The 24349-nt window shown below is 37.3% G+C and overlaps 2 protein-coding genes across 6 annotated transcripts in view; one reads left to right on the forward strand and one right to left on the reverse strand.

Moving 5' to 3' along the window:
* LOC125901341 (zinc finger protein DPF3-like) overlaps positions 1-13227 on the forward strand; it is a 29247-nt gene extending 16020 nt beyond the window's left edge. Inside the window, exons 4-11 of the mRNA XM_049596997.1 lie at positions 1526-1653; positions 3033-3128; positions 3490-3550; positions 6043-6084; positions 6645-6785; positions 8388-8501; positions 8655-9439; positions 11240-13227. Of these exons, the coding sequence (XP_049452954.1) occupies positions 1526-1653; positions 3033-3128; positions 3490-3550; positions 6043-6084; positions 6645-6785; positions 8388-8501; positions 8655-8815 (743 nt within the window). The 3' untranslated portion in view covers positions 8816-9439; positions 11240-13227. The remainder of the gene's footprint in view (positions 1-1525; positions 1654-3032; positions 3129-3489; positions 3551-6042; positions 6085-6644; positions 6786-8387; positions 8502-8654; positions 9440-11239) is intronic.
* Positions 13228-21841: 8614 nt separating this feature from the next.
* Positions 21842-24349, reverse strand: part of LOC125901132 (regulator of G-protein signaling 6-like) — a 63190-nt gene continuing 60682 nt past the window's right edge. For 4 of the 5 annotated variants that reach the window (XM_049596549.1, XM_049596547.1, XM_049596546.1 and 1 more), the window contains 2 exons: positions 24189-24248; positions 21842-23958 (listed from right to left, as the gene is read on the reverse strand). In XM_049596549.1, the coding sequence (XP_049452506.1) occupies positions 23908-23958; positions 24189-24248 (111 nt within the window). In that variant the 3' untranslated portion in view covers positions 21842-23907. The remainder of the gene's footprint in view (positions 23959-24188; positions 24249-24349) is intronic. The other variant, XM_049596548.1, reaches the window with a different exon arrangement.

Here is a 24349-nt window from a genome sequence, read left to right on the forward strand (position 1 = left end):
CAAGGCCACAAAGAATAAGAGAGGGTTTGTTATTTTAAACTTTGTTGTTTTGTAAAAATAAAAATTATAGTTTTAAAAATACAAAGGAACAGATTGGATGCAGTTTGTTTTTTTGTGAATGCATTGCAGAGCTGTTGAATTGTAAAGCATAGGCTTTATATTGGATTGTTTTTAATAACTGTAATGTACTTGAAGTGGGCACTGTGCACTATCATCCAGGAAAATACAAGTATCAGACAGGGACTTGTATCAGCAGATACTCAAGATTAAATTGCGTCGATTGTGGGCAAGAAAAATCTTGATATGTCTGCATTTACTTTAATTATCTGCTGTGTGTTTCAGTGCTTTCATTTTCAGTGACTTGGCAGTGTTGGGCAAGTTACTCTCAAATTGTAATATATTACATATTTCTAGTTACATTCATCTAAAAGTAATATGTTACTTTAAAATATTTCTCTCTCTGTGTGGAATACTAGTTTACTTATTACAATAATTTTGAGTTGCTTTCATCAAAATGACCTCAGAAGAGGTAATCAAAGGTAATCAAAGCACAGAAAACTCATTCCTGCATTCACATACAGTGGTTACCACTTTGTATTAAGATCCCCTGCTTCTATTAATAATAGCTTGATGATATAGAACAGTTAAATAGCCTAGACTGTTTAAAATAAATTAAACTCCCTTGGGCACACACAGGGAGGGTCAGGCAGAAGATCAAAGTCTAATAATAATGAGATCTGGATAAATATTTGTGGGCCTGTGATATGAAACACAGTATCCAAATATTGAGGTTAGCACAGCAAACAGAATGGCATGTCAGTCAGTTACTATGACAAGTTCAAATTAATACACTGGAAGTGGAAGACACACCTGCCGGTTCCTTGAGTGCCGGTCAGCTACAACAGCACTAGAGAGAGAGTTATGCATAACAACAGAAGAGTGTGCTGGTGTTGCTTGGCAGTTGTTGGGTATGTGAATGGAAACATATCAGTGGTAGAAGTTGCAGGTGTATTAATGGAAACACACTGAATATGATGCGGCACTGTCCCAGATGTGCCGATCACCGGCAGCCTTCTAGGTCCATAATGTAGCGTATAATGACATGAACAACAACATAAACCTTGGGGGGATATTTTTCCTGGTGGCACACTGATGGAAGTGGAGCCTTGTGGATGATTGAAAAATGAGAAAAATAAACAATTTATTTTGGGTGCTAACCCCTAATACTGCTATTTGGAGACTACTTTAAACCGCGCCCCCCCAGACAAGTGTCTGCCAAGTGAGGGATGACGACCTACAGAAGGCAGTTAGTGGCACCTCATGAGTGTCATGAGAACCATATCAACACCAGTGCTGTTAGGTAAATCTAGCAATTTCAGTGGACAAGTTGCAATTGCACGTAGCTGGCCCTCAGTCACACGCTGACTCCCTAAATTGGCACTCAGTCATTACAGTTTTGAGCACCCCTGTCTCAAAGTATGAACACTGTGTTGATGATTATTCACATGTTTTTGTTTTTGTGCAGACGGTGGCCTCATGTCCAAGGACTCCTTGCCCACCCAGAGCACCACACTGGAGGCTCTGCTACGAGGAGAGGGTCTAGACAAGAGGAACAACTCTAAGAACGACGAGGAGAGTCTCCTGGAGATCCAGGTGAGTTACTCTAAACACTCACTGTGTGTGTCTGGCTGTCTGTGTGTCTGGCTGTGTGTGTATGTGTGTGTGTGTGTGTGTGAGAAATGTTTGAAGTGTAAATGTTCAGTGATATTACTCGTGATTGAAGGGCCTGGCATTGAGAGTGAAGTGTTGCACCCAGACTGGTTGTCAAGACAACTTGCCAAGTTTTTCCAGCTGACCTGCAGGGCTCATTAGGTGACTGCGTCTCACTGCGAGGCATTTTGGACAAGTAGACTGCTTTGACTTTGAATGCCCATTTCACTCAATATCATATTTGCTCATATAGATAAGTTATGCTCACATAATGATACATTTTTTAAAAATAGGGGGAAAAATATGTAGATTCAGTAACTGCGCAGGGCCACAGACACCTAGGAACCAGGTCAGTTTACCTCAGCCATGGGTCACAACCTTTAAATAATGAGCTAGAATAAGTGCCAGAAATACAGATTTGTTAGGGCTGCATTTATCTGAATATATATCTATTCAGTGATCACCCATCAAATATTTTTATGCAAAGTGTAAACATTGGGGTGCTGAGTAGCTCACCTGGTGGAGCAGGCACCCCATATACAAAGGCTGTGCCCTTGCCGCAGTGGCTGTGGGTTCCATGCCGGACGGCAGCCCCCTGCTGCATGTTGTCTCCTCTCTCTTCCCCCTCTCACGCTACCACTGTCCTTTCAAATAAAGCCCAAAAAGCCCCCAAAAATTTTAAAATAAAAGTGAAAACATCGATAACTATTGTCATTTATAGGAAATTTTTATGGCACCATTTACATCCAAAAGCATGAATCAAATCTAAATCATATTGTCGCAGACTTTATGATATCAGCAAATATCATACAGTAGTCCAAAAAACTGATGTATAGTATCGTTGTGAAACTTCAGTCACTACTGTAAGATCAAAGGTGTAACATCTGGTGAGCCTTGTGGAGATCTTCTTGTCCTGGACATGAGCAAGACCCACAGCAGGCTCGGCTCTGTGCATAACACTGCTGGTCGGTCATATCTCAATTATGTTTACAGGAAGGACACAAAGGAAGGCAGGGCTCAGAGCATAATGGCTCGTCTCTCCTCTCAAGATAAACAGATAATTTTTATAAATTCATTTATAAACTGGTACTAAACAAATTACCAATAAAGGAATTGTCTGGTCCTTTAATTACCTGTATGGTCTGTAAGCATTTCAACATGTGTCACCAAAGCACGCATCTTATGTCTAGAGCTGAAAAATTCATTTTTCCTTCCTCTCTGTTGTTGCTGGGTGTTTTTTTTTCCTCCCAGCAAGCTGGTGCTTTAACGAGAGATGAATGAGTACTGAAATGGTCTGTCCCTTGTCTTTCTCTCTGTCTCAGAGGGTTCTGGAGGCAGACGCAGCAGAGGATGCTTTCAATGATGATGATGACTACGAGGTGGACACTCCCAAGAGGAGACATCGGGGCAAAGGAAGAGTAAGTGCTCAAACTACACAGGTTGTCATGCACTCAAGTTTACTGTCAGCTGCACTGTGGTCAGAGCTCCATTGGAGATTTAATGATCGTCAGATTCTTGACCAGTTTTGTTTCTTTATAAAACACACAGTGAACATTAGGTTAATTTTTCAGTCATACTATATACTACACCTTAACCACATCAAATCCCATTAAACCCAGTGTGATGTGTTTTGCATAGATAGTGGCTGTATGATACACACTTGTGATGCTGCAGCTGTGTGTGTGTGTGTGTGTGTGTGTGTGTGTGTGTGTGTGTTGGAAGGCATTGGGCGTAGATTTTCATTTCAGAGAGTTACAGTATCTGGATGTTTTTCCTCAGGGTCGGGGTTCAGGCCGCAGGAGGGCAGATATGGATGACGACAAGCCATACGTCTGTGACAGTAAGTAAAGATAAATTCTGAAACATGAGCTTTGTTCCAGTGTCATATCCTTTTATCCAATGCTTAGTTTAGAGTCATCCAGGCCACACTGCCTGTGGAGCAGTGCTGCTCAGAGACAGCTCAGCTGCTGCTCAGAGACAGAACATTGAGAAATTAATAGTCTCACCTATTTTGTTTCCCACTGGACGTGAATGGTTGTTGCAGAAATAGACAGTAAAAATGGTCTTTTGATAGTCACATTTAAGTTATATCACCTTTCAGTATAATTTGTCTGAGACATGATAAAATATATTTCTTTTTTACTCAACCTTTCCTGTTCCTCTTTCTAAATAAAAGCCCTCTGAGGATGTGTTGACAGAATCCCCTCATTTGTTAACACAAGGCTTTTTATTGTAAAATATTGTCATGACTGTGTTGTTGACAATGCAGTGGCTTGCAGGGCTCCATAAATGAGTATCAGCTTTCAGCTGTGGAAACAGTAGTTACAGCAGCAGGCAGCTCCGCAGCAGCAACACTGTCTGTGTAAACACTGCACGCATGGGGGCCGCAGCAGTTCAGCAAGGTAGCCGTCAGACACTACTCATGCAGGCAATGTGTTCTGGGTGTGAGGGCCTCATGCAGCAACATTCTCTGAAATTTCTCTTTTCATTTTCTCTGAAGAGAAACAGTAAAGTCAGTTTAAGATGCACCAAACATTCTGAGCCATCCCAATCTGCTCTTACCCAGGTAGGCTGAGTGATGAATCCTACTTGATCATATATCCCCCATTAGCATAGGTAGCACCCCCCTAAACACTTTACAAGTGCAGGTTTTGAAAAATTGATGAAGTGCCACCAAATAAAGGCTGTGCGAAGAAGAAGTTCTGCAGTAGCTTTAACATACTGTTAAAGAAACTTAAACAAAGTACACATGATTTGTGAGTGTCAGTACAGGAAAATCCAGCAATTGCAAATTGTTCGCGATGATGTAAAATCCATGTCTGCAGCAGCGGTGGAGGAAGTATCAGATCCTTCACTTAAGTAAGAGTACCAATACACTACTGTAAAATACTCTGTTACTTGTAAAAGTCCCGATTAAAGTATTGCAGCATAATAATAAAATATATTTATACCCAATGCAGAAAAATTTAAATTTGATTAATCAAAATAATTTTGCAGCAAGTCCTACTCCTAATGTTTGAGAAGCTGGAACCATGAAATGTGTTTACAAGAAAAATGACTACTACAACTTTAAAATCAGTTGCCAATTAATTTTCAAATCAACTGACTAATTGTTTCAGCTGCACTTGTATATTTTTTCAGATGGTTTGTGCCCAAAAATCTTAATTTGTAAAGTTGTTTTTTTTTTTGTTTGTTTGTTTGTTTGTTTGTTTTTTATGTTACCGAAATTTAAAACTTCCCCATACTGGAGAAACAACTGGTGGACAGTGGAAATGAGATCTTTTTCCTATTATCTTGGTAAGAGTGCTCTTGACCACGCATTTGTCTGACGTCAGAAAAGAGCAAAAATACGAAAAAACCAGTGATTGCCAGAAAACAATGAATAGTAACAAAAAAAAATAACAAAATTAGAACAAATCATGGATACGAACAAAAATAAGAGAAAATTTGTTTGTGTAAGACCTCCTGCATGAGGCCTGTAGTGTGACATATACTATATTTAAAAAAAATCTACTCCTAATTTTCTCCACTCTCACTAAGGTTTCTTTTCCATATTCTAAACATTTTTTAAAGGCTATATTCAAGCATGTTTTAATTTTTTGCTAAAGAAGCAGTTATAAAAAAGGCCCCCAGTCTTACTTGTCCTCTTCTTACTTATTAGCTTCATACTGTGTATGTTTATCCACAGATCAAGAGGTTAATCCAAAAATACTCTCAGGGCCAGTGCTGTCAAAAAGTTGACCCACTGTACTCATTTACCAGCACAGTTTTTTTGCCTCTACAAAAGAAAACTGTGAGGGAATTTCCTCAGTTTGGCACAAACATCCACATGGACTCAACAATGAACTGATTAGATTTTAGGCATAATTCCACACATATATCTTAAAGAATAAGATGATGAAATTAAGGCATTTTCTATTTAAAACCATGAACCTCACTGTGACATCATGATGTTCTGCAAAAACGCTTTTCAGGCTCCATAACTGAGGAATAGAAGGAGAGACATTATTTGTGTTTTAGAATATGCAGCTTCTTGCATCAATGTTTGAAGCGTTGTCAGCTGTCATGGCAACATATGAATCTGGTCAGTCATGGATGTTAGCTTTACCTGCAACTTGACTGGTTCTCAGAGGCATACAACCTTAGAGGTGGTAATTCTAGTTTTGAAATGGAACCACGGGATCAAACCAGGTGAACGAGTGTCACTGTAGCCTCAAGTACTCCTGTACATGCAAGTTGTATGTGGAAACTCCAGCTGGGCAGTATTGGATGTTGTGACTCTTCACATACTCATGCTGTTTTCTCCGTCTCTTTCCCTCTTGTTTGTTTCAGACAGATACAAACAAAAGCAGAATACGAAATCTTCAGCCTCAGGTACCTTGATTTTTTTCTTTTTCTTTTTGACAGTAGTTTTTTTTAGGATATTTGTTTTGATGGGTTGTTCAGTGGTCATGTCACAAGTGCTGTGATTATTGATTTAGACCCTATATTATCTTACTCTTGTCATGCTGAAAAGTGCCCTTGGGGCTGTGAAACTGAGACATGCTTATTATGTTGTCTGTGTTTGTCTTTTATTTGACTGACTATTGTAATCAGATCTAAAGTGCTTACTTTTTCCCCCTCTTACATCACAAGTAGAGTAGTTACTTCATTAAACACCATGACTGTTTATTTTTTATACTTGATGATGATCATTCTTCACTCTGTTGTTTCTGCAAATTTAAAAACCACAGTTAGATATTTGTAGTTATGTTGCTTTATAACTAAAGCTCACCACACACTGGTGGGTGTTTGACTCTTTGTGAATGTCTCATTACATTTAAAGCATGTTGAGGCCTTTATCCTAAACACTAATCCTGCAGTTAGAAACGATGTGTTGCCTAAATTATTTTTAGATACAGAAATGCAACCTGAACATCTGCCCTCTGTTGCAGTCTGTGCGAAGCGCTACAGGAACCGCACGGGACTAAGCTACCACTACACCCATTCCCACCTGGCAGAGGACGGCAGAGCCGGAGAGAGGAGCTCAGTGGCGTCTAAATCCCCCCCTGCACAACAGACAGACAGACACAAACGTAAGAAGTCAAACTGCTGCACCTGTCATGTGTCCTAATGTTTGGTTTTATCAAACAAACCATTACTCACCATTACTATCTAAATGTATGTCTGTCCCATCAGAATGCTCCACTCCAATGCTGCGCTCTCTGTTTCTATTTAACTTAGTTCTGCCAGTGTCTACATTAGAATTTTTGCTTATTGTGATGTAATTTCTTTGAGTATCTTGATATCTCTAAAATTTGCACAACCCAAGCGAAAAGTGTGTAAGTCAATAAATATAATAATTGACTAATGTATTAAAATTGTCATAACTTAAAAAAGATTGAAAAATCTGATGTTTTTTCATCAAATTTTACAGAATAAACACACAGGAGATATTGATCAAAAATATTTGTAAATGTAGGAACATTGACAAACGTTTCTAAACACTCCATAATAGTTTGAACTATGTTCATTGTTTAGTTTTATGTTTGGTTCACCATTTATTTCTGTTTCACCACCGCACGTTTTTGTGGGTTTTGCACTGCACATAATGAAATCATAGTCAGTCTACAACATGGTGACGTTCAAGGTCACCACCACAGCGATGCTGTAAAGTGGTGTTCGGCATGATGATGCTCTGTAGTCTCATTTAGCCACCTGTTAGCCTCAGAATTCATGAATAAGGTATTTACTGACATATTTTATGCTCTAAAACAAAACATGAGATGTTAGTATGCGTATATTTGCATATTAGTTGCATTAATACAGATAGCTCTATACAACTGCCAGTATAAAATATGAATGTAATATCATAATATGAATGTTGTAGCACTGGTGTGTTGTCAGTATGGCTGTCGTTAATAGAGGAGCAGTTGAATCACCTTAAAAAAGTTGTTTTCTTGACGAGTAACATAAACGTCTCTTAAGCTTGTGTTAATCACAGACCTTATTTCAGGCATCTAACCAAAAACCCATTAAGAAAAGCCCATTATCTTTAAGATGAGGGAACCAGGAGTGCTAAAATGCCAATTTCCGGGTTTTAGGACTCATTCCTGCAGCTCTCTGTTCCAGGGAAATATCGGCGCCATCGTGCGTTGTAACCAGATTTGAGCCACATATTTGTACTGCATGGTTGCACACACATAATCCTTAGCTTTCTGCTGCAGAAACAATGAATGCTATAGCTGTTATGGTTTTTATGTTAGATTCATATAAACAGGATCATACAACCGTCTTCGGTGGCCTTGCGCAAAGAAAACTTCTTACATTCAATGAGAAAGAAACCACAAAATACAATTTTATATATGAACAATTAATGCTTAAATGTCATATATTAAAAGTTTAAAAAAAGACATTCTAAAACTAATTAAGTCACTGTTGGAAAAATGTCTGTATGATGACAGTATATGTTGCATCTTAGTCACAAATCCACAACATACTCCCATAATTTTAATTCCAACTCCTTGTGTGGCTGATGGGGTGAAGACACTGATTGAGTTTCTTTGTTAAATGAAAAAAATGTGTAGTTTATTTTGAGCAAAGTAAGGTAAATAGAAATACAAAAGTATTACAAGTATTAATACATGCAGTGTAAGTGTTGTATTTAAAAAAACGTTCTGTTTTTTATTTTCTTGTAGGTCCAAAAGGTCCAGGTGGGACCAGCATTCCCAACAACTACTGTAACAAATGCCAGGGTGCGATCAAGAAAACGGGTAAATCTGGGTCTCCTTTCTCAACCTGCCAATGCAAAAGTGAGTGTACCAAATTATGATATACATACAATGCACAACGTTTCTGTCAGAACTGATACTCTTAATGTGAGTGGAGTGGTGGATGCAGATAGAAATGTATGATGAGAAATAATTGGTCCACTGACTGTGTTCCTGTGCTGTCCTGTGTGCCAGCTGACCGCGGAGAAGAGAAGGAAGACGGGACTTTTACTGGAGCAGAGGAGCTGTTCGGCACCACCTCGGAGAGCGACACCTCCACCTTTCACGGCTTTGAGGACGACGAGCTGGAGGAGCCCGCCACAAACAGCAACGGAATATCTAACCGACACAGATAGAGAGAACCTTCTAGATTTAAAGAGACGATTTTTTTATATGGATTAACCTCTGGCAAAAATCTGCTGCTTCTTTTTCAATGTTTTTTGTTTGCAGAAAGCACAAAGTGATAATTTCAGGACAGAAATGCAAGTGGTATTTTATCTACTGAACATTGTTGAATAATTTATGAACACCTTTTTATATATAAATATATATATTAACTTTTAAGGCTATGAAAGACTGTCAGTGTTTCTTGACAAGTGACTCGGTCTCCATGCAAAACAGAAGATGGAGTGATTCTTTTTTCCCCCCCCCGTCACTGGAGCAGAAGGAGCATAAACGTGATGAACAAAAAAACACTGGAGAAATCTGAACAATTGAAAAATTTAAAGGCATAAATTATACAGTTCGTTTGGAATATGATTGAATGTCACTGCAGACCCGTACCTGAGCTGCTGGGTGTTTTTGAATCAGCAGTCGGGTGTGACGATGAAGGTCTCTGCTTCTGCTCTAACTCTGGATTAAACTTGTATGAAAATGAAGGAACTAATGAAAGGACTGCTACACGCCACTGGAAGTGTTTTGAGATGAAGAAGCCTTTAAAAAAAAGTCTTTACAGAGAAAGACGACTAAATAAATGAAAGGTAAGCAGCAGTTTGTTTTCTTGTTTGGAATATAAGAAAATTTTACTGATGCTTGATTAGCGCTGATTTGATTATGTCTAAATACATCTTTGTAATGTTCTGATTTTTTTATGACATACTTTACTATGACTTTTTTTATAGACTGACTTTGTGTAACAATTTTATGGCATATAAAACTATGACTTTTTATGTCATTTTTTGACATACTTTACTAGGGGTCGGCAACCTTCACTAGCAAAAGAGCCATTTTTGCCCAGAAATAATTTTAAAAAATCTGTCTGGAGCTGCAAAACATAGAAAGCATTACAATGAAAGAAACACAGCCTATTAAATCTAAATTGTTCTGTCACCATTACAAATAGATCTAAATGAGCATTCATTACCATGTCTTGCCACCAGGTGGCACTGCAGTGGGCTATGTATGAATATTTGGACCTTTAATATGGCAGAGATGGCAGTAAAAACAAATTAGTCTCTTCAAGCACAGTTAAATTCTGTTTTCTTCCTAAACATTTACTTTTTTTTATTTGTAATTCAAAGCTAGCCAAGCCAGGGAGACTTGAAACTACTGCAGCCACCACTATTGAGATTTGGTGAGATTTGGCAAAATGTAGAGGACAAGGCGCTGGGCTCAAGACGATTGACGTGCCTACAGCATTGATAAATGAAAATTTAAATGTTAAAAAATAACTCTTATTAATTTCCATGTTATTTTTTGTTTGTTAGTTGTTTTGTGTTTTTTTTTTTTTTGTTTGTTTGTTTGTTAGCTGAAGGGGGCCACTGGAGAGGAGCTAAAGAGTCGCAGGTTGCCTATCCCCTTTATAACATTTTTATGACATGCTACACTGTAACTTTTTAATGTTATTTGTAATGACATACTATATTATGACTTTTCTTTAATGTCAATTTTTTTTTTTTTTTTTTTTTTGGGGACATACTCACTATGACTTTTTCATAACATTTTATGACATAACAACACTGACTTTTTTTTTTTTTTTACATTTTTCATGGCCTAAGCTAACTTTTTTTAATGACATAGTATACTATGGCTTTTTATGACTTTTATCTTTTACATACTATACTATAATTTTTTATGAAATGTTGAAAACTGAAACTTTTTTGTGACATACTATGTTGTGGCTGGACTGGATACTAGTTGAGATTTCTCAAGAGACTTTGAGAGACAGCTGAAAGCTTACATCAGTTATTTAAATCTAGAGTGTGGCCCTGTCACCCTAGTGCTACTTTAATTTTCAGTTTTTAAATATTGCAAAAATAACGTCACAAATTTTGGAACCTATGATTTAAAGTCTCAGTTAAACGAGTATCAGGCCTAGCCACAACCCCAGCAAGCAGTGATTCCCTCTCCTCCAGAGCCAGACCTTGATCGTCTGAGCATTCTCAGATGTGTTCAAGGTTTATTGTTGTGCTGAAATTTAGTGTCGAATGGTGCCAAATATAATATAATATAATTAAAATAATAACACATTATTTTGGGGTACATTTTGATACTTGTGAAAATTATGTTCCAGGATCAAGCTGCACTCTGTGTTTTGTCATAACTGGCAAATGTTATCAGACTAACACTATGATGATGATGAACATGGTAAACATTATACCTGCTAAACATCAGCATGTTAGCATTGTCATTGTGAACATGTTAGCATGTTGACGTTAGCATGTAGCTCAAAGGACCTTTGTGTCTAAGGACAGCCTCACAGAGCTGCTAACATGGCTGTAGACTGTTGTCGAGACATATTAAGTGTGAATCTAATCCATATTGTCTGTCCTATACTGTAGGAGCACTCAACACATTGGCATGTGGCCCAGAGGTGGGGGTGACCAGTGAAGAAGAGGATTTAACTCTGAAAACTAATGAGCCTTCATGTCCCTTCTGATTTGGGCCTGAAATAACTGACTGAAACGGATGAACAGACATCCACCACTTCTACAGGCCATGTGGCTTAATTGAAGCAACTGCTCCCTTGACGATATGTATTGATCCCTTCTGAACATTTGAAATGTGAGTAGATCCAGCTTCATTTCATCCTTTCTGCACTGTGCTGGAACTCCACTGAGCTATGGGAACACTAAAGGCCAGGCCTTTGGACTGTTTGTGCCCGACGGGTGCATTTGGGGCCCCCGCGGCCCAGCCTGCCCACTCCTGCTCTGTGACTGTGTGTCTGCCGTGTGATCCGATGTGACACTAGGACGTCATTATCCTCATCACTGTGCCAGCCTGCCGCTCTGCACTGGAAACCAGCTCTGACAGCCATGACCCTCCAACCCGATTGGACCAGTGACCCCCTGACCCCCAGCCATAGACACGGTGCTCAAATCCACCACTATTACATGCAGACCTCTGGACTACTGTATTAATATGCTGACACGGACGCAAAGGTTTTTATCTTTCTGCCTCTGTCCCTCTGTCTGTTTTCGCTCTCTATTTCCTGGGCCTCTGTGATCTCACTCTGACTCAAATGCGTTGCAGTAATATAGCTCTTTTATTTTCATCTTTTCTCTGTTGTATGATATTTCTATGTTTTGAACTCTTTAAGGTTTGATTAGTATGACTTCTTGGGTTTGTTCAGACTGTATTGATACCTCTGTCCTGATCAGGTGCACAATAGCCACAACTACTCAGGCATCTTTTCATTTCCTCTGCTGTTGATTGTTCAGCCACTCAGCCCTGATTCATGTGATTGTATTCAGTTGGCAAGGAGGGACAATAACGCCACACGTGGATCCCATCATAATCAGCTCCCTGTAGGGATTCGGGATGTTGCAGTCTTATGCTATAGCAAGACATCGCAATAACAAGCTTCAACTTCGTCTGGTCTCTGCTGATTTTTGCCTGGTGTCACTCTCGCCGTGCAAAACCTCTCCGCTTTCCGTTTGAAACCTACCGTCTCAGCAGACAGTGACAGCAGTGAGAATCATCTCAGATGCATTTGAGAACAATATTGTTTGTAGACAGGCATAACTCTGCTCAGACCCACATACTTAGTGAGAAATGAAAACTGTAAATCCAAGTTATGTGACATTTCCGTTGAGTGCTTTAGAGGGCCTAATTGCTTTATGACATTTAGAAGGTGCTTGCAGTACTGTATCAAAAAGCCTTTGAGGTCCATAGGTTGCACATACTATGTAAGAGGTCTGTGTCCTTCCATGTGATTATTCAGTATCGCTGCAATGTAATAATAGCCGCTCCGTTTTTGAAGCTAACCATAAATCCTATGTGTCTGGTGTAACTCGCGTTAAGTGCTTGTGCATTCAAACCATCTTTCTTCGCTTCCCTCAGGGACCCTCCACACAACAGTTTATCTCCTCTGGACAAAGAATGGATCTGAGACTTCTCAATTATCTTGTCTTCTTCTCTTGTATCAGTTATGTGGTGTTTCCACAGTTAAATGGGTCATTGTGTCTTTTATCTTCCAAAGTCATGCCAGTAAGTGAAAGCATGTGTCATCAATCATAACCTGCTTAATGTTACCTACCGTATATGAACAGGCCTAGTGTGGTGCAGTTCTGAACAAAAGGAGAAGCTCTTAAATGCAAAAGTCAGTGATGTCTGCTTTGAACTGTGTGTCACCAATCATTGAATAGCCTGTATACCTCGTCAAAGACACAGCAATAGGCCCTGGTACTCTCTTGTCAAAGCCTGCCGGGGGTGTAGAGGGAGGAATCGGGGTGGGAACGGAGCCAAGAGGAGATGAAATGGACATGACTGAGCGTTTGTTTCCTCTTCAGCTGTAAATACGAGTCGAAATGGAGAGAATGAAGAAGTCTTTGTTTGTTAAACTATTTTTATTGTTCTGAAAAAATAAAGAAAAAGAATAAAGAATGAATGTTAATGCTGGATGAGGTTTTTCTGAGGGAGACCGGGGGTCGTTTTGAGAAGGCAGCTGATAAGCAGAAGAATCCTAGACTGGATCGATAGGTTGGAGTGACCCTCAGACTCTGTGAACAGACGGAGAGGGGGAAAAAAACACTTGAGTTTGTGAGAGCAGAGGTAGCTTGGGACTCTAAATAGGAACAAGATGACACGTAGACTCTCCAGCACAGGGAGCTCTTATTGATCGGTAGCTGCTCCTTGAAAAATCACAAGTTGGTTGAAGACATATATAAGCAACAGTGTCTGACTGCAATAGGTATATTTTCTGTGTTAACTGTAGGTTTAAAGAAGAAGCTTAAAAATAATTGACTCCAGTGATTTAGGCAAATATTTACTCCAGGAAATACAGTAGTATATCACAAAAAATGCCATGTGTAGAATGTCATAAAAATATAAGATAAAGTCACAGTATAGAATTACATAAGAACTATGGAAGTTAAGTATATCATTAACAAGGTCATTGAAGAGTAATAAAAAGTCCAAATATCATATGTCATAACTATCATAATATGTCAAAAATGTGATAGTATATTTGTCGAAAAATTCATTCAAAATCATAGTATAGTATGTCAAAAAATATCGTAGTATAGTGTGTCAAAACTTGTCATAGTACAGTATGTCAAAAAATATCAGTATATTGGGTCAAACAAAAGTAATAGTATAGTTTGGGGAAAAAAGTCACAGTATACTATGTCAAAAGAATATCTTAGCATAGTATGTGGAAAAATATCATAGGATAGCATGTCAAACAAATTCATGGTATAGTAGGTCACAAAATATAGTATGTCAAAAATATAGTATATTGTGTCATAAAATATAGTAAAGTGTGTCCAAAAATGATCATAATAAAGTATATCAAAGTATATTATGTCAAAAAAAATATGATAGTACAGTATTTCAAATTAGTGCCGGCGCCCCATATACAGAGGCATTGCCTCGCCGCAGCGGTCGCGGGTTCGAGTCCGGCCTGCGACCCTTTGCTGCATGTCAGTCCCCACTTTCTCTCTGTCTCCCCATTCACCACACTGTCTTGTCCATTAAAGGCAAAAAGCCCACAAAAATAATCTTAAAAAAAAAAAAAAATTACAGTATAGTATGTCAAAACATATTGTAATATAGTATGTCAAAAAATTATCATACTGTAGTATATAAAAAAAAAACATAGTGAAGTATGTCAACTAATATCACACTATAAAATGTCACAAAATATCATAGTATAGAATTTAAAAAAAAGGCAGTATACTATGTCAAATGATGTCAAAGTATAGTATGTTAAAAAAGATATAGTGTAGTGTCTCAAAAAAGTCGAACAATGCTGTGTGTGGAAAAAATGTCATGCTATAGTATCTTCTCCAAAGTCATGAAAAAAGTGATAGTAAAGTAAGCCGTACCAAATCATGAAAAAATGTCATAGTATAGTATGTCGTCCAAAACGATGAAAAAATTTCATAACATAGTATATCTTCCAAACCCATGAAAAAAGTCATAGTATAGCATCTCGTCCAAAATCATGAAAAAAAGTCATAGTATAGCATGTCGCGCAAAACCATGAAAAAATGTCATAATATAGTATCTCATCCAAAATCATGAAAAAAATTCATAGTATAGTATGTAGTCCAAAACTATGAAATAAAGTCATAGTATGGTATGTCGTCCAAAACCATGAAAAAAGTCATAATGTAGCATGTTGTCCAAATCCATCAAAAAACATCATAGTGTAGTATGTCGTCCAAAATCATGAAAAAATGTCATAGTATAGCATGTCGTCCAAAACCATGGAAAAAGTCATAGCATAGTATGTCATCCAAAACCATGAAAAAAGTAATACTATAGCATGTCGTTCAGAACAGTGAAAAAAAAGTCATAGTATAGTATGTCGTCCAATATCATGAAAAAAAGTCATAATATAGTATGTTGTCCAATATCATGAAAAAAAGTCATAATATAGCATGTCGTCCAAAATCATGAAAAAAACTCATGGTATGGCAAGTCGTTCAAAACCATGAAAAAAAGTCATAGTATAGTATGTCATCCAAAATCATGAAAAAAATTCATACTACAGTATGTCATCCTAAACCATGGAAAAAGTCATAGTATAGTATGTCGTCCAAAACCATAAAAAAGGCATAGTGTAGTATGTCGTCCAAAACCATGAAAAAAGTCATAGTATAGCATGTCGTTCACAACCGTGAAAAAAAGTCATAGTATAGTATGTCATCCACAACCATGAAAAAAAGTCATAGTATAGCATGTCGTCCCAAATCATAAAAAAAAGTCATAGTATGTCGTCCAAAACCATGAAAACAGTCATAGTATAGCATGTTGTTCAAAACCGTGAAAAAAAGTCATAGTATAGTATGTCATCCACGACCATGAAAAAAAGTCATAGCATGTCGTCCCAAATCATGAAAAAAACGTCATAGTATAGTATGTCCTCCCAAACCATGAAAAAAGTCATAATATAGTATGTCATCCATAACCATGAAAAAAACTCATAGTATAGTATGTCGTCCCAAATCATGAAAAAACGTCATAGTATAGCATGTCGTCCAAAACCATGCAAAAAAGTCATAGTATAGTATGTCGTCCATAACCATGAAAAAAAGTCATAGTATAGCATGTCGTCCAAAATCATGAAAAAAAGTCATAGTATAGTATGTCGTCCAAAATCATGAAAAAAAGTCATAGTATAGCATGTCGTCCAAAACCATGAAAAAAAGTCATAACATAGCATGTCGTCCAAAATCATGGAAAAAAAGTCATAATATAGCATGTCGTTCAAAACCATGAAAAAAAGTCATAGTATAGTATGTCGTCCCAAATCATGAAAAAACGTCATAGTATAGCATGTCGTCCAAAACCATGAAAAAAAGTCATAGTATAGTATGTCGTCCAAAATCATGAAAAAAGTCATAGTATAGCATGTCGTCCAAAACCATGAAAAAAAGTCATAGTATAGTATGTCGTCCAAAATCATGAAAAAAGTCATAGTATAGCATGTCGTCCAAAACCATGAAAAAAAGTCATAACATAGCATGTCGTCCAAAATCATGAAAAAAAGTCATAACATAGTATGTCGTCCAAAACCATGAAAAAAGTCATAGTATAGCATGTCGTCCAAAACCATGAAAAAAAGTCATAGTATAGCATGTCGTCCAAAACCATGAAAAAAAGTCATAACATAGTATGTCATCCAAAACCATGAAAAAAAGTCATAATATTGCATGTCGTCCAAAACCATGAAAAAAAGTCATAATATAGCATGTCATTCATGATCATGAAAAAAAGTCGTAGTATAGTATGTCGTCCAAAACCATGAAAAAAAGTCATAATATAGCATGTCATCCAAAACCTTGAAAAAACGTCATAGTATAGTATGTCATCCAAAATCATGAAAAAAGTCATAGTATAGCATGTCGTCCAAAACCATGAAAAAAAGTCATAGTATAGCATGTCGTCCAAAACCATGAAAAAAAGTCATAACATAGTATGTCGTCCAAAATCCTGAAAAAAAGTCATAGTATAGCATGTCGTCCAAAACCATGAAAAAAAGTCATAATATAGCATGTCATTCATGATCATGAAAAAAAGTCGTAGTATAGTATGTCGTCCAAAACCATGAAAAAAAGTCATAATATAGCATGTCATCCAAAACCTTGAAAAAACGTCATAGTATAGTATGTCATCCAAAACCATGAAAAAAAGTCATAATATAGCATGTCATCCAAAACCTTGAAAAAACGTCATAGTATAGTATGTCATCCAAAACCATGAAAAAAAGTCATAATATAGCATGTCATCCAAAACCTTGAAAAAACGTCATAGTATAGTATGTCGTCCAAAACCATGAAAAAAAGTCATAATATAGCATGTCATCCATGATCATGAAAAAAAGTCGTAGTATAGTATGTCGTCCAAAACCATGAAAAAAAGTCATAATATAGCATGTCGTCCATGATCATGAAAAAGTCATAGTATAGTATGTCCAAAATCCTGACAAAAAGTCATATTATAGCATGTCGTCCCAAATCATGAAAAAAAGTCATAGTATAGTATGTCGTCCAAAACCATGAAAAAAAGTCATAATATAGCATGTCATCCATGATCATGAAAAAAGTCGTAGTATAGTATGTCGTCCAAAATCCTGAAAAAAAAGTCATAGTATAGCATGTTGTTCAAAACCGTGAAAAAAAGTCATAGTATAGTATGTCGTCCAAAATCATGAAAAAAGTCATAGTATGGTATGTCATCCCAAGTCATGAAAGAAAGTCATAGTGTAGGATGTCGTTCAAAATCATCAAAGAAAGTGATAGTATAGCATGTCGTCCCAAATCATGAAAAGTCATAGTATAGTATGTCGTCCAAAATCATGAAAAACGTCATAGTATAGCATGTCGTCCAAAACCATGAAAAAAAGTCATAACATAGCATGTCGTCCAAAATCATGGAAAAAAAGTCATAATATAGCATGTCGTACAAAACCATGACAAAAGGTCATAGTATAGCATGTCGTCCAAAATCATGAAAAAACGTCATAGTATAGTATGTCGTCCAAAACCATGAAAAAGTCATAGTATATCATGTAGTCCAAAATCATGAAAAAAAAGTCATAATATAGCATGTCGTCCAAAACCTTGAAAAAACGTCATAGTATAGTATGTCGTCCAAAACCATGAAAAAAGTCATAGTATAGCATGTCGTCCAAAACCATGAAAAAAAGTCATAACATAGTATGTCGTCCAAAATCATGAAAAAAAAGTCATAATATAGCATGACGTCAAAACCTTGAAAAAACGTCATAGTATAGTATGTCTCCAAAACCATGAAAAAAAGTCATAATATAGCATGTCATCCATGATCATGAAAAAAAGTTGTAGTATAGTATGTCGTCCAAAACCATGAAAAAAAGTCATAATATAGCATGTCGTCCATGATCATGAAAAAAAGTCATAGTATAGTATGTCGTCCAAAATCCTGAAAAAAAGTCATAGTATAGCATGTCGTCCCAAATCATGAAAAAAAGTCATAGTATAGTATGTCGTCCAAAACCATGAAAAAAAGTCATAATATAGCATGTCGTCCATGATCATGAAAAAAGTCGTAGTATGGTATGTCATCCCAAGTCATGAAAGAAAGTCATAGTGTAGGATGTCGTTCAAAATCATCAAAGAAAGTGATAGTATAGCATGTCGTCCCAAATCATGAAAAGTCATAGTATAGTATGTCGTCCCAAATCATGAAAAAACGTCATAGTATAACATGTCGTCCAAAACCATGAAAAAAAGTCATAATATAGCATGTCGTCCAAAACCATGAAAAAAAGTCATAGTATAGTATGTCGTCCAAAATCATGAAAAAAGTCATAGTATAGCATGTCGTCCAAAACCATGAAAAAAAGTCATAGTATAGTATGTCGTCCAAAATCATGAAAAAAGTCATAGTATAGCATGTCGTCCAAAACCATGAAAAAAAGTCATAACATAGCATGTCGTCCAAAATCATGAAAAAAAGTCATAACATAGTATGTCGTCCAAAACCATGAAAAAAGTCATAGTATAGCATGTCGTCCAAAACCATGAAAAAAGTCATAGTATAGCATGTCGTCCAAAACCATGAAAAAAAGTCATAACATAGTATGTCATCCAAAAACATGAAAAAAAGTCATAATATTGCATGTCGTCCAAAACCATGAAAAAAAGTCATAATATAGCATGTCATTCATGATCATGAAAAAAAGTCGTAGTATAGTATGTCGTCCAAAACCATGAAAAAAAGTCATAATATAGCATGTCATCCAAAACCTTGAAAAAACGTCATAGTATAGTATGTCATCCAAAATCATGAAAAAAGTCATAGTATAGCATGTCGTCCAAAACCATGAAAAAAAGTCATAGTATAGCATGTCGTCCAAAACCATGAAAAAAAGTCATAACATAGTATGTCGTCCAAAATCCTGAAAAAAAGTCATAGTATAGCATGTCGTCCAAAACCATGAAAAAAAGTCATAATATAGCATGTCATTCATGATCATGAAAAAAAGTCGTAGTATAGTATGTCGTCCAAAACCATGAAAAAAAGTCATAATATAGCATGTCATCCAAAACCTTGAAAAAACGTCATAGTATAGTATGTCATCCAAAACCATGAAAAAAAGTCATAATATAGCATGTCATCCATGATCATGAAAAAAAGTCGTAGTATAGTATGTCGTCCAAAACCATGAAAAAAAGTCATAATATAGCATGTCGTCCATGATCATGAAAAAAAGTCATAGTATAGTATGTCGTCCAAAATCCTGAAAAAAAGTCATAGTATAGCATGTCGTCCCAAATCATGAAAAAAAGTCATAGTATAGTATGTCGTCCAAAACCATGAAAAAAAGTCATAATATAGCATGTCATCCATGATCATGAAAAAAGTCGTAGTATAGTATGTCGTCCAAAATCCTGAAAAAAAAGTCATAGTATAGCATGTTGTTCAAAACCGTGAAAAAAAGTCATAGTATAGTATGTCGTCCAAAATCATGAAAAAAGTCATAGTATGGTATGTCATCCCAAGTCATGAAAGAAAGTCATAGTGTAGGATGTCGTTCAAAATCATCAAAGAAAGTGATAGTATAGCATGTCGTCCCAAATCATGAAAAGTCATAGTATAGTATGTCGTCCAAAATCATGAAAAACGTCATAGTATAGCATGTCGTCCAAAACCATGAAAAAAAGTCATAACATAGCATGTCGTCCAAAATCATGGAAAAAAAGTCATAATATAGCATGTCGTTCAAAACCATGACAAAAAGTCATAGTATAGTATGTCGTCCCAAATCATGAAAAAACGTCATAGTATAGTATGTCGTCCAAAACCATGAAAAAAAGTCATAACATAGCATGTCGTCCAAAATCATGAAAAAAAAGTCATAATATAGCATGTCGTCCAAAACCTTGAAAAAACGTCATAGTATAGTATGTCGTCCAAAACCATGAAAAAAGTCATAGTATAGCATGTCGTCCAAAACCATGAAAAAAAGTCATAACATAGTATGTCGTCCAAAATCATGAAAAAAAAGTCATAATATAGCATGTCGTCCAAAACCTTGAAAAAACGTCATAGTATAGTATGTCGTCCAAAACCATGAAAAAAAGTCATAATATAGCATGTCATCCATGATCATGAAAAAAAGTTGTAGTATAGTATGTCGTCCAAAACCATGAAAAAAAGTCATAATATAGCATGTCGTCCATGATCATGAAAAAAAGTCATAGTATAGTATGTCGTCCAAAATCCTGAAAAAAAGTCATAGTATAGCATGTCGTCCCAAATCATGAAAAAAAGTCATAGTATAGTATGTCGTCCAAAACCATGAAAAAAAGTCATAATATAGCATGTCGTCCATGATCATGAAAAAAGTCGTAGTATGGTATGTCATCCCAAGTCATGAAAGAAAGTCATAGTGTAGGATGTCGTTCAAAATCATCAAAGAAAGTGATAGTATAGCATGTCGTCCCAAATCATGAAAAGTCATAGTATAGTATGTCGTCCAAAATCATGAAAAAAAGTCATAGAATGTCGTCCAAAATCATGAAAAAAATCATATGAAAACATATCATAGTATAGATGTCAAAAAAGTTATAGTTAAGTATGTAAAAAACAGTCATAGTATATTGTCCAAAAATTTCATAGCATGCCAAAACAATGTCAAAATCAGTCAAAAAAATATCATAGTATGTGATAAAAAATAATGTCAGTCATTGAAAATCATAAAAGTTATGTCAAATATATCGTATATTGTTAACAATGTGAAAAGTAACTGAAAAGTCAGATGTCATAGAAATATGCATGTAATAAAAAAGATATAAAGAGTAGCATAGCATAGCATAGCATAGCATGTAATAAAACAATCAAAGTGTGTGCACTTTGCTGTGTGTGGCCCTTACCTACAGTATATGCTCTTCAAATTTGTGCTGAGTCATCAAAAATTAAAATCTCCTATTCTACAGTTTGAAACATTTTGTTTCAAAGGTTGTTTTTATAATGGTCAGTTTAGCTGATAAGTTTCTGACAATTACACCTAGGGGTAATTCCCCTCAGACCCACCCATGGAGGGTTGTGTCACAAAAGGCATCCCCAATGTTAAGTGATTACAGCCCTGAAAATACCTGCAAACATAATGACATTCCCACCCACCTCAGCTGTGGTGTGTGTTCAGTGTTTAATGCTAACATGCTAAACTATGATTGTGTCAGCATTGTTATTGCAAACATGTTCATGTAAGCATCTAGCTCATACTTACAGCCCCACAGAGCTGCTGGTATGGACCACCTGCTAAACCTAATACTGTTTGCTACTGATGAGTACTACTATACCGTCATGTACAACAACAGTGACTTCATGGAGGTGAACACAGAGAAAATGTCAGAATAAAACACACACTGTAATATATCTGCAGCCCTGGATTGTGATACACCTGATATAGACATCAAATAACAGCAGAGTCACAGGAGAGACAGGTCCAGAGTTTTTTTTTATTATTTGGTACCCATGAATAGATAGCAGGTGCTTGAGTGTTTTAGAGTGCCAGTAGTAATCTTGCTGATTGAGAAACTAAAAGCACAAAATGCCCTGAATATGTTACATGCATAGTAATGTGCCCATATCATAATAAAGTGTGCTTTTTGGATAATGACATTTAGCCAATTTACATCTACAATGCACCCTGTACATAGTGTCATTGTGTTTGTGCTGAGAGTAACATTTGGTACATCAACTCGAGTTAAGCATCTCTCTCTACCTTATAATCAAGAGGTTATTGGTTTATGATATTATTAATATGACCTGTACAGTGCATTGCAACAACTCTAATAGAAAATAATAGGTGATTCACTCATTCAGCAGTGTGGTCTGTCACTGTGTGCAGTCACTGGCCTCACGGGGGCGCTGTGAGACTAAAACCTCCTCAGTCTGAGCACTTTCTGTCTGTAGAAGAGGTTTGATGCCACAGTGGAGCACAGAGGCCTTAATGTTCAGTGTGCTGCGCCCGTGACGGGACAAATGTTGTTCCCAGTTGCATGTCAGAGCTTCTGATGTCCAAACACTGAGGAGTGTCGTGCCAGTTCAGGGCTGTGCCGTCTTCAGAGAGTCAAACCATCTTCCTCCGATGCCATTATGGTCCAATAACATGCACCATTTCCCCCACAGTCATTAAAACACATGACGATCATTAGCTGGAGAGTACATTTTGCCATACAAAAGTGGGCAGGTTTAATTGTTTCGACAAACCAAAAGATGAGATATCCATGCAGTAAAAAAAGCAACAAAACACAAATGATCCCGTATTGGGCTGCAGGCCTTGTAATATCTCCAGGATCAGAGAACAAGTTATAGTTTTGACATCATGATGTCCTGGTGAGCACAGTTTAATACAGTCTGTAACACTCTGTTACTGGTCCTGTGGTTTAACCACCACTAGATGGACCCATGGCACTGGAAACTTTAAAACCTACATTATAGTCCAAAAAGCAGGTGGATGCTATTTCACTGAGACTGTGCACACTAAAACTGGGACTATGGGTCATGTTTGTATTTAAGCTTCTCAGTTACTCACACAGACTTTTTTAATGGACTAATTTGGAACTTGCAGCCCAGGAGTTCAATGAACCAATTTGCCAACTGGATTAAATTAATCTTTGCCACAAGTCTCATTACAAAGAACTGTTGTAGGGGAAAAAAACCTCAACAAAGACATTTAGATGAAACATGCAACGGTGCAGTATGAATGCTACATTAAGCCCTTATGCCAGATTTTGGAATGTAATGAAGCATGGACAGTTGTACCTTTTTTTGTAGACGTTAACTATAACTCATGGGAGAAAAAAAATCGTATTCATTACCGCCAAAACTATGCTCACTGTTTAACTGACATGTCATGTGCTTTATAATATAATAATAGAAATTTTAAGGATATAAAAAGGATATATTTCTAAAAAAAAAAAAAAAAAAAAAAAAAAAAAGTGGTCTCACACTTTGTTTATTGCTGGCTGCCTTGTGAGTCGAGATAAATGCAAAATACTGTCGGTTGTTGTCTGTGTTGACGCCACAGCTACACCAATAGTCAATTCATTGCAAATGTGGTGGCAAATAGCTTTTAAATGTAGTTTTTTATCAACACCACAGATGTGCTTTCAACATCCAATAATAAACACGTCTAGAAAACAAAATGAAAACCGATCAGCTTAGTCGACAAACAGCCTGACGACCAGTTCGCCGACTAAGTGATGAAAAGAGGGCAGCCCTAGTCTGAATGTGCTTATACTGTATGCTGCATGCCATGTGGTGTGTTGGCTGGCTGAGGTTCCCCTTGTCAGCATTGTCTTTTCCCTCAGTGGTTCCGTTTGGGGCGTTCACCCCGGCAGGCCCAGTGCTGCACTACCAGAACGGCAGCAGTCCTCGGAGCAGTGTGTGAGAGCCTCCACAGCAGCCCTGTCCAGCCCAGCTCCACTGTCTGCGCCCCCGCCCTGGCCCCTGTGTGGCGGTCACCCCTCCAACAGGGTCTGGCTGAGCTCCTCCGGCACAGGCTGTGTCAGGATGACTGCATCAGGCCTGTCAGGCGCTTTCCCGTCAACGACTTGCCCTAGAAGGTTAATTAGAAAGGAAAACACATGAGACGCTGCGGGTACGAGCGCTTCATAATTCATGTGTTTTCTAATCTAAAATGCTTCATTTGACTAGCATGTTATCATCCTATAACAGGTATGAAGAGCCATAACAGAGTGTAATATGGATGTAACTGCAAAAAGCCACTGATAGTGAGCCAGCCAGTGTGGTTTGTGATATGAACAGCCCCAGCTACAAAGGACTTACCACACTGCGGGTGAACTTCTCCAAGGAGGTGCGGCGGCCCTGTTCAGTGTCTGCTGGCTGCTGTTTTGGGAGGGGGGGAAGCAGGGTGAGTGTTTGGGTCAGGTACGGGTGTTGTCGGGGGGTCAGGGAGGTGGGGGTGATGTAGTTAGTGAGGAGAAAAG

This window comes from Epinephelus fuscoguttatus, linkage group LG14 (assembly GCF_011397635.1).
Source record: "Epinephelus fuscoguttatus linkage group LG14, E.fuscoguttatus.final_Chr_v1".
Lineage (NCBI taxonomy): Eukaryota > Metazoa > Chordata > Actinopteri > Perciformes > Serranidae > Epinephelus > Epinephelus fuscoguttatus.